Genomic DNA, 11,507 nt, shown 5'->3' with positions numbered 1-11,507 from the left:
GGGGGGGGGGGGGGGGGGGGGGCGGCAGAGAAATCTTATAATTGATATCATATCTTTTGTAAGCTATACCAGAAAAGGAAATAAGACAAGAATAAGCCTTAGCTGGGCATAGTGGCTCACATCTGTAATCCCAGCACTTTGGCAGGCCAAGGCAGACAGATCACTTAAGGCCAGGAGTTCAAGACCAGCCTGGCTAATATTGCGAAACCCCGTCTCTGCTAAAAATACAAAAATTAGCCGAGCATGGTGGCACGTGTCTGTAGTCCCAGCTACTCAGGAGGCTGAGGGATAAGAATGGCTTGAACCTGGGAGGCGGAGGATACAGTGGGCCAAGATGGTGCTACTGAACTCCAGGCTTGGCAACAGAGGAAGACTGTCTCAAGAAAAAAAAAAAAAAAGAATAGGCCTTAAATGCCATTTAAACTAAATATCATCCCTTCAGCATTTTCTCCTCTATTACTTTTAGTTTACAAGGGTAAAGCAAATACAAAGTACATAGTAAGACTATGTAATAATGCACTTAATATCATATGCGGAGGTAAAATAAATGGATTATTTCTTGACAAGTTAATAAAATACTTACAGAGGCACAGTTACTTACACCAGCTCAATATCTGCATAAACGTGAATTTTAAAATAAATGAAAGAATGCAAGAATTCACTAAAAAGAAGTGCTATCATTTGCAACAGCTTTACATTTCAGCTTCCAATAAAAGTACAATTCAAAAACTTAGTATTAGGAACAAATGCAAACCTTCTAATGTGTCACCAAGAGTTCGTGTTTTATTAATAAACTGTAATTGTAAGAGCTGCGTAAGAGAAGAGTACGAACGCAGCACTTAGGAATAGGCAGAGAACAGATACCACTGGGCTCCAATTTATGGAACCATGCTTATTCAAAGCTGCTATAGTTTTGATGCCTTGCTATAAATACGAAATGAACAGTGATGGTGGCAGCGGATGGAGATGAGATGGATAAAATAAATAAGGGAAAAGAATTAAGGTTTAGATACCTGCCATAAACAAAGCACTAGGCTAAGCATGATACATAACCTTCTCCTTTCAAATCTAACAACCTTATAGTGTAAATATAATCTCCACGTGAAAGGCTTGGAATGAGAGGTGTCACAAAGGTTAAGCTATTTGATCAACATCACGCTGCTTTTAAGTGCTAGTAATAAGTTTCAACCTTTAAAGATACCATGCTCCCTAAAAGAAAAAGCTAAGGTTTCAAGTCTAAGGCAGGACATTTATTCTGAGAGTCAAATGTATCAAAATGGCTTAAATTCTTTTTATGCATATCCTATTACACTTTTTTGTTTTTCTGGAATGTGCTTTTGAGCAGATTGGCATACACTTCATCTCAGGAAGAAAAAATGTCCTTAATTTAGATATAGGATGAATAGAAAGGCAATAACAGACATATCCAAGCTTAAGCAAAATTTCTCAATTAGTCTTTTGGTACTTAAATAGGAAGAACCAGATCTTGTTATATATCAAGTGTTTCTACTTTGTAATTTAGGAAAAACCGTACCTGTTCAGAAACAAGAGTCTGTAGCTTCTGAACTTCTAATTTTAATGCTTTGTTCTGGTCATTCAGAATCTGGAAGAAAGAATCTCAATTTACTGTTTTATTAAGAAAAAAGGTAAAAAAGCAATCATTTGAATGGGTTTTTGAACAATCAAACTTTTATCTCGGCTTTCAGTACTCAAAGTGACAGGTCAATTATACACTGACATAATTCAAATTTCACTGGACACCGAGATGCACCCTAGCACTTGGTTGGCCATGACCAGAAACTAGAACTACAGCAACAGTGGAGACAAATAAGACAGTCCCAAATAGAAACTATCAGCTGAGAAAAGGTTGGGGGGGAGCAAAATAAATCTCTAAGCTCTACTAAAAGAACAGATAATCTAGAGGAAAAATGATAAAACTCATGGTTTGCATAAGTCCCCTAATGAACTACAGAAACACTGTTTCAGAGTGACTTCACATAAAATGTAGTATTTCTGGAATCACTCAACTGAAAAGTATGCAAGGTTGTTCTAAGAAACCTGAGTTTACAAGCTTAATCACACACCTTAAATTCTTCCATTTTGTTTGAAATTTCATGTTGTAGTTGCTCTTCCAGCAATCTTATTTTATCATCTTTAACATAAACACTATAAGGGTGAAAAAAAGTAAATTAAAATACCTCATACATTCAGAAAATCTACAGGAATTATGGGCACAACTATCAATTCTAAGTAGCAACATTTTCTGCAACAATTATACTTAAACATAAATGTATGAATGACTAGATGTACAATACTTTAGTCACCTTTGTTGCATCTTCTCCAATTCATGTGCTGCAGCAGCCTGTGTGTGGAATGAGAAGAAAATGGTATCACTTCTCAAGAAGTGCTCAAAACTATTTTTTCACTAATTTTTACATATTAAAAAGTTATAGTTCCATATATTTGAAGTTACAGCAATACCATACATTTCTGTAACATGTTTTGCTGTTTGATATTTTTTACTTCTCACTTTTATCCTAGTAAAAGGTATATCTTTTTTGAATTAAATGGCTCAAATAAAGCACTCAAACAAATCAGCATAGTAAGATCATTTTAACTGCCTCCTGTGATATCTTGAAGTGATCAATTCATTGGATCAAACATTTATTTCAACATAAAAATAGTAACATCAAATCATGCAGCCAAAGATAAGAAACCATCATATTTTTTACTTACACAATCAAATTGGGGCTCACAATACCAATGAAAATAAAAATACGCAAACTCAAATTCTGAGGTCAATGCTCTAAAGCAATAAAGATCTACCTGCTCATTTGCCAAGGCCTGCAATTTCTGCACTTCAGCTTTTAATAAGAAATTCATATTCTGTATATCCTAGAACAAGGAAAAATAGCATTTAAAATATTTAATACAACTGATTTTAAAGTTTGTAAAGCATCTTTTCTACAGAAGAGTTAAGCAAATGTCTCAACTTACAAAATTTCCTAAATAAAGAGAAACCACCAATTCCTGTTATTTAGCATAGCCCTATCAAACTATTGTAAATTATTGTAAATTATATCACAAGAGAAGCTCTTTGAATTTTCCTCATAGAGAGCTAGAGGATTTTGTAGTTTAGAAAATAGTTATTTCAAATGAACTCCAGACTATTTTCCATTCTTCATATACACTTACTGATTATGTGGATAAAAGTAATTTAAATTTCAGTCCTGTAAAATATTGCAGCCATTTATACAAATTACTATACCTTAAGTTCCTCTTCTTTACTTGTTAAATGATCACGTTCATTTGCTAAAGAATCTTCAGTCTGTTTTATCTGCTTATCCTTTTCTGCAATCCTTTAGAAGGAAAGACATTTGTACATTAAATAAACATTCAGAAGTCACAAATCAAAAGGACTTAAAGCCTTAAAAAGCGTCATCTTGACTTCAGTAGTTCTCATATACCTTCCATTTCTATAGCCCCTTTCAGTTTACTAACAACTGTCATACACATTACTATAACTCCTTAAAATACATAACCCTATTTTAAAACTCAAAATAAAAGAGGTTAATTTGTTAAAGCTAGCAATGTCAAAACCAGATTTCAGATCTTCAGAACTCAAGTGATCAATGTCCATGCAAAATTACACGGCACAAAAAAAGCATGTAACTTTGTTTTGGGTATACAACCACAGAGCTGGACACAGAAGAACTACAACTACTTATTAGACACAAAAACTAATTTACTTCCACTACTTTCTAAACAATTACTTCTTCCACATAATTGCTAACACCCAAATGAAAGTCTCCCCAACTCTTTTTATAATAAAACATAAATAAAAGCAGAATATATAATGTTTAGGGACCCAACTCACTAATGGGAAAAAGGAAAAAAAAAAGCAAAAGTTGCTCAAATCTAGTTCAGAGTATTTTCTGAACAGGTCAGAGGTATAAAGTTAATCGTAAGTGTCGAATCTAACAAGTATCAGTTAGTGGTGACTACACAATTCTAAGAGTGTGAAAAGGTAGGCTTACACTTTATGTAATTCTTCTGCTAGAACTGAAGCGGAGGTCTAAAAAAGAAAAATAGTGTCAACATAAAAGTATTTAAGAGAAAGCTTTAAAGCTATACAATAATAACAGAGCTTTAAATTCTGAGAAGTTAATGTATATAAATTGTTAAGAAAGTATCTGGCCCATGGTGAGTATTCAATAAAGAGTAACTATCATTCTGAAAGCAAGTTTGATCACCAACAGCCAGTAGTCAGGAATTACATATCAGAAGACATTTAGAATAAAACAAGTTGACAGGTCTGGAAACTAAATAATTGACAAGCAACAAATGAGTAGGAAAAACAGCCAGAAAGGCCATTTGTCATCCTGTGTTTCTTCTCCTTAGTAACAACTTTTAATAAAAAATTATCCATTTCATGACTAATATAGTTTGGTAATACCCATGTTCATGTTTACTATTTAAAAGATTCTTACAGCACTCTCTACGTATTTAACTCCTGATAAATTTTTTAGAGCTACTTCTCAGCTGATAACCCAAGATCACAATTCAATTTGAGTTTGTAATCCACATATACATACACATCCATACCAGCACCCTTTCCTGCATTAATTCTTCCCCAATTATTTTAGACTATAATTTCTACAGACAAAGCAATTAGGAAAAATATGTTTATAGGGTCAAAGCTTTGGGAGTTTGAACTTCTCTGAATCTTAAAAGCAAACTTTTAATGTTAAAACCACTTTTATACAGAAATGTCAGACTTCTAAGCCAATACTTTTGCTACAAATAACTCTCAGAATTTTCAAGTTGAAAACTGAAGCTCAAAATTCACAATACTTAACTTGCTTTTTACTTGATTTTCTTTGTATTATTTATAAAGACGTGTACGTCATGTCAAAGAATAACAGGTCCTACACTATCACTTGAAAACTTTGGAAGGTTGAGTCACTAAACTGAGGTACAAATTTTCAATTCATCCTTTTGCAAATATAATCTGTGATCTATGGTTACCATATTGTTCCCCCTGCTGATATATTAGGATTTTCCAGAGCTAGTTGATATTTAATGAACATCTGTAATACATAAGCCACTATTCTAGACAGCATTCGGCCAATTCTCTCTCCTTGTTTTGTGACAGGATTGGGGATATTTTTGTATAATAAAAGCTCTCTAACCTTCCCCTCATCCAATTAGTTGGTATGGATTTCTTTCTGAGTGTTTTCCCTCAGCACCGTACATAATTAGCAAGTGTTTAGCACTCAGGATCATCATTTGTTGATTCAATGACTAGTCTCCCAGCTATTAATCCAGTAACTGGCACTCAAAGGGCATTCAGATGAGTGTTTAAATGGCTGAATCATAAGCAATAAGAAAGCGTCATTACCTGGGCCGCTATCTGGGAATGGAACTGCTGAATTTGAGCTTTCAAAGCCTCATTCTGCTCCAAAATATCCTTTCATAAATAGCAATCAAAAAGAAAAAAAGCATGCTAATAAATAACCCCATGTATATGAACACAATGTATTATAGGTACATCTGTTTATCTTTATCTTTTTTTTTCTTTTAAGGAATTCTTAGATTCCAAAAGGCATTATTTTAAACAATGATTAGACATTCTGAGTTAGCTTATAAGAGAGAAGTTAAAGATATGTCTGTGCTATTCCTAATCTAATACAAAGAGCCTAAGACTGTGGATGAGCACATCTTCAAACATACCATACTGTGACAAGTGCTCAAAGACAAAGTTATAATTATTCATCATCATTTCAGAATTAGGGTAAGGTAGACCTTACTCTCTCTTCTAGACACACAGATCTAATAACTGACCACCTGTATTTTTTTTAATAAAAAAGAAGAAAAAATACCTGAACCTGCATTTGCAGAGACTCTTCTTTGTTCACCCTTTTCTGCTCTGATTCCATTAACTGCATTAGTCTTTGCTCCAACTGTTGTTTTGATACCAAGGTATCTGTAAGCTTACTATGCAGACTCTGTACTTCATTTTCTTTGGCCACAAATTTACTCTGTAAATCTATAATAAAACATTACATTTTACAGAGGTCTCTTTCTTTGCCTAGTTTCTCATACCCATCTTTAGTGTAAGCATTCTCTAAAACCTCCTTTGAATCTCTCCTGCTTCCACTCTTGCATGCTCCTGTAGCAGCCTATACTTGTGTTTCACGGCAGAAAGGGAGTAGTAGAGAAATAAACAACACACATAACACATACTCCATTATCTCCCAGATGGATTCATCAAATTAAGAGTAAATGAGTAAAAGTTAGCATGTATTAAACGGGCAGTTTTAAGTAAACTACTTGGGATGGTAATGCTCTGTTTTTCTCTTCAAAACAAGAATTATTTTCTTGGGAACAAAAAATAAAACGAAGAATTAACCAAAGAACCAAAGAGAATAACTACAGAAAAGAAACACACACAGCCAGGACCACATTACCCTATCATGTACTACAATTTTGCCTGCAACTTTAATGCTTCAGGCAAAACTAGTAGGTAACTTATTTTAAAACCCTAACAAATGTCAAAGAAAGAAAGATATTCTGAAAGTATAAAAGCTATTTTTACTGAGCTATAACCAAAATACCAAATTATACTTTCTTCACAGATGGAAGAGAAAGGAAATTTTACCCAAAATTATATACAAAGTTTACATGAATACCTCTTCCCCTTACCTTGCTGTGCTGCCTCATGTTCTGCTGTTCTCTTCCTGATGTAGCTCTGAACTTCTTCCCACCTTCTCTCAGCTTCTTGTAGTTGAACCTTGGTATTTTAAAAGGAAGAAAGGATAAATTAGCACAAACACAGAATTTCTACTTTGAAAAAGAGGGAAAAAAAGCATCCTCTACCTTTACTGTTATATCATAAAACTGCTTATTGCAACTAGTCTCCTACATTTCAATAAGACAGGCAGATAAACACAATCTAAAAGCCATTTATTTATCAGTCATAGCCATCCTATCCTCCAACATTACAGGGTTTACAGTTTAGAGATTATTTCAGAGACTCAATATTTGTGCTGAGTTTAGATCAAGATAGCTACTACTATATACATATCTGATCCACTTAGCAATAACCTGTTTCCCACTAACCCTCCTTCAGCTGATAAGCTTCCGAAGGACAGGATAGTATCTTTATTGCTAAATCTAAGTAGCTAAAAATTCTTATTTTGAGGTATTTCTATAACACAACACTCCAATCATGACTATAATCTTTAATGTCATTTATTTATCCATATCCACAGAAAACAGACTTCCATATCTATGCCAGTAGTAAACCCATCAGCAAGATCAGTATTAAATAAAAGAAAGGATACTTATATCAATCTCCCAACAAGACCCAAGAAAACTTAAGAAAAACAAAGGTTACTCACACTATTTTCCATATTCAATTACCCTTGAAGCCTTTTTAACTCCTACTCTGGAACTGGTATCAAAGTACAACTGTATCAATGACCTAGGTAGGAATCTACTATAATGAGGTAGCATTTAACTTACACAAATTGAACTATACTTTCAACAAATCTCCTCTTCAATAAAAGGAGGAATAGAGAATTATACTCATCATTCTATTCAATGTACATATGCTGCATAATGCATATAAAATGAGATAAATGAATCTGCTCCTCCCTCAGTCAGCCTGAGCAAAGCCATGTATGTATCTCTTCACAGTATCTCATTGGACCAAGTGACACTCTGGTGTCTAAAGACATAATATGTGATTTTTTTTGTACATCATGGGTCGAGTGCAAGCCACTGGAACACCACTCAGTCTTGTGCTTAAACAAAGGAAAAACTACCTATTTCAGTGCTGAAAGAAAACTAGGTTCTACTGGACCTACTGAAAAATCCAAGCTATGGGTGATAAAGTGGTATTAAGGGTAATTTTTAACTACATGATTTCTGCCCTATACATGTAGACCCTAACCCCCATATATAAGACAAACTTCTACAGTTTATACCTGTCAATCAGCTAATATCATTTACCGTATCTTCAAACAGTCTTTAACTTCAAATTCAAGCCTATATTCAATTCTTTCAATATGGCACATGCTACTTTTTCTTTCATCAGGGCATAGCATTTAGACTACAGGTCCCACTAAGCCTCAAACTATATTTTTCAAATCTATATACACATTTAAGTCATCAAATTAAATACCTACTGATATGGTTAGGCTTTGTGCCCCCAGCCAAATCTCATCTTGAATTGTAATCCCCATAATCTCTGTGCGTCAAGGGAGAGACCACGTGGAGGTAACTGAATCATAGGCATGGTTACCCCCATGCTGTTCTTGTGATAATGAGTGAGTTCTCACAAGATCTGATGGTTTTATAAGAGGCTCTTCCCCATCGCTCGGCATTTCTCCTTCCTGCTGCTTCGTGAAGAAGATGCTTTTCTTCCTCTTCACCTTCTGCCATGATTGTAAGTTTCCTGAGGCTTCTCCAGCCATGTTGAACTGTGAGTCAATTAAACCTCTTTCCTTAAAAATTTACCCAGTCTCAGGCAGTTCTTCATACCACTATGAAAACGAACTAATACACCTATATTATTTATGAAATGACAAAGGTGGGAATATATCACCTTCAACTGAGTAACTGCTTGCTCAGCATTCTTCTTTTGGACTTCCTCTTGCTGTAGCTTTCCTGTTTTCTCAGTCAGCTCATTCACCAACCTAGCATAATCCTGGCGTAGTTTACTTAGTTCTGCAGACTGCCTGAAAACAGTAACTGGATTAGGAGCCTTCCATTATTACATATAGATATAAGAAATAAACAAAACATACTTTGGTAGTTTTGCTGAGCTGAGCTAGTAGTTCTATTTACAGCCCGACTGAAACAGAACACAAGCGATTACTAACAATAAAGTTTAGGTGGGTAATTCCTATATAATTCTAACGAGTTATACAAATTCTAAAATCACTGTAAAATATCAAGAAAAACAGATGACATAAATAGTGTCACCTTCAAACTGGTCTTCTGAAAACGTATTAAAAACCAACCAGTCAGGGTACTGTGTACTCATATTACTAATCTCTCTAAGGTACTATTTCTCAAAGTATGGCCTCAGAGTCAATCACTATCACAAGGAAAGTGTCTTTTTTTTTTTTTTTTTTTTTTTTTTTTTTTTTTTTTTTTTGAGACAGAGTGTGGTTCTGTTGCCCAGGCTGGAGGTGCAGTGGCGCAATCTGGGCTCACTGCAACCTCCGCCTCCCAGGCTCAAGCAATTCTCCTAAGTGTCTTGAGTAGCTGAGATTACAGGTGTGTGCCACCACGCCCAGCTAATTTTTGTATTTTTAGTAGAGACAGGGTTTCACCATGTTGGTCAAGCTGGTCCTGAACTCCTGACTTCAGGTGATCTGCCCACCTCGGCCTCCCAAAGTGCTAGGATTAAAGGCGTGAGCCATCACATTCGGCCCGAAAGTGTCTTAATATGTAGATTGCTGGGCTCTACTTCACAGTCAGTGAATCATAATCTTTTAAGAGTAGGACTCAAGAATACATTTTTTAACTAGAATGCCAGGTGCTCTTCAGAATACTGAAGTTTGGGTGCTACTGTGAAAGGGGACAGATGGATTAAAACATATAAATTTCATAGACCATTCCATTGGTGGTACTAGTAGTTATTACATAGTTTATATATAATATACACATACATGTTTATAAAAATATGTAATATATGATATATATTAATGTGTTTGTATAAGTATATAATAGTATGTCATTAATATAACATATATGGTTTACATATATATAACTAAAGAAGTTCTTCACAAAGCAAAAGAGAATTGTTTTTAAAAGTAACTCATTTTAAGCCAGGTGTGGTGGTTCACGCCTGTAATCCCAGCACTTTGGGAGGCTGAAGTGGGCAGATCACCTGAGGTTGAGAGTTCAAGACCACCCTGACCAGCACGGAGAAACCCCGTCTCTACTAAAAATACAAAAAAAAATCAGCCAGGTGTGGTGGCACATGCCTGTAATCCCAGCTGCTCAGGAGGCTGAGGCAAGAGAATTGCTTGAACCCAGGAGGCGGAGGTTGCAGTGAGCCAGAGATTGCGCCATTGTACTCCAGCCTAGGCATCAAGAGCGAAACTCTGTCTCAAAAAAAAAAAAAAACTCATTTTAGAAACAAATGTAAAAAAACAAGTCTAACCAATTACTATCAAACACTATTAATATTTTGATGATTCAAGAAAATACTCTGCTATTTAATTAAAAATAAGGTATTTGGAAACATACTTGCTTTCCAGTTGATTTGTAGTGTTGCTGACAGCATCTCTCAGTATGCCATTTTCCTGCTTCAGGTGAGCTATCTCTGCCTCCATCTGCTCACGAACTTGCTGAAACTAAAATTTTACACATATAAAACTTAGAAAACAAAGACTGTCAAGGCTAACTTTCAAAATAAACTTTATTAAAATAATGTAAAAAGCATCAATAGAATGAAGTTTGAATCATTCTTCTCAAATAAACATGACCAAATTTAAAAGAACTATACTGTTAGTGATGATTGCAAATTAAATACAAACTCTCACCACATTCAAGAATACAAGTAGATGCTAGCTGCTATCATATTTGACATACAAGATAAACATGCTTAGAGATGATGTTTCAGAACTAAATGATTTAGGACTTCTTTCCTACCGAATAGATTCATACAGAATTAAGCCTGTCCTGATCCTATGTCAACTGTATGTTAGCAATATTCTTAAAGTCTTTTGTAAGCCAAAGTTTAAAAACTGAAAATATGTTTGGTACACTTCATATTAAGTTACAAATTGAGGCATAATCATATAGATAACACCTAAACCTGCTTGCTAAAATATTCTGACCTCTAATTGTTTTTCCAAGTTTTTACATTATAAAATACATATAAAACATACCATTCTAACCATTTTCAAGTATACAGTTCACTGGTATTAAATAAATCCATAATGCTGTGTAATCATGACCACCATTCATCTCCGTAACTCTCTTCATTGTGTAAAACAAAACTCTGCACCTTTTAACGAATAACTCCCATTTCTTTCCCTGAAACCCCTGGGGACCACCACTCTTAACTTTCTTCTTCTAATTTTAAAATTTTGGATTAAAGAATCTAAAGACAAACCACACTGACTCTTACATTCTCATAAGAACATGTTTTCATATGAAATAATCTTATTATAAATTCTTTCAAAAGAAATTGTTGATTAAGAGAAATTAAGGTGGGAGGGGCGGAGCAAGATGGCCGAATAGGAACAGCTCCAGTCTCCAACTCCCAGCGCGAGCGACACAGAAGACCGGTGATTTCTGCATTTTCAACTGAGGTACTGGGGTCATCTCACTAGGGAGTGCCGGACAATCGGTGCTGGTCAGCTGCTGCAGCCTGACCAGCGAGAGCTGAAGCAGGGCGAGGCATCGCCTCACCTGGAAAGCGCAAGGGGGAAGGGAATCCCTTTTCCTAGCCAGGGGAACTGAGACACACAACACCTGGAAAA

At 35.2% G+C, this 11,507-nt stretch overlaps 1 protein-coding gene across 1 annotated transcript in view; it reads right to left on the bottom strand.

Moving 5' to 3' along the window:
- KTN1 (kinectin 1) overlaps nucleotides 1–11,507 on the bottom strand; it is a 108,764-nt gene that overhangs the window by 42,818 nt on the left and 54,439 nt on the right. Inside the window, 11 exon segments of the mRNA XM_017873691.1 lie at nucleotides 1,535–1,603; nucleotides 2,085–2,166; nucleotides 2,325–2,362; nucleotides 2,827–2,895; nucleotides 3,269–3,359; nucleotides 4,038–4,075; nucleotides 5,402–5,470; nucleotides 5,883–6,049; nucleotides 6,706–6,793; nucleotides 8,612–8,744; nucleotides 10,267–10,373. Coding sequence (XP_017729180.1) covers nucleotides 1,535–1,603; nucleotides 2,085–2,166; nucleotides 2,325–2,362; nucleotides 2,827–2,895; nucleotides 3,269–3,359; nucleotides 4,038–4,075; nucleotides 5,402–5,470; nucleotides 5,883–6,049; nucleotides 6,706–6,793; nucleotides 8,612–8,744; nucleotides 10,267–10,373 — 951 coding nt within the window.

The sequence above is a fragment of the Rhinopithecus bieti genome, unplaced genomic scaffold, assembly GCF_001698545.2.
Source record: "Rhinopithecus bieti isolate Rb0 unplaced genomic scaffold, ASM169854v2 scaffold_7985, whole genome shotgun sequence".
NCBI classification, from domain to species: domain Eukaryota; kingdom Metazoa; phylum Chordata; class Mammalia; order Primates; family Cercopithecidae; genus Rhinopithecus; species Rhinopithecus bieti.
The sequence above is the reverse complement of the archived record's forward strand: the minus strand, read 5'-3'. Positions and strand labels throughout refer to the sequence as shown.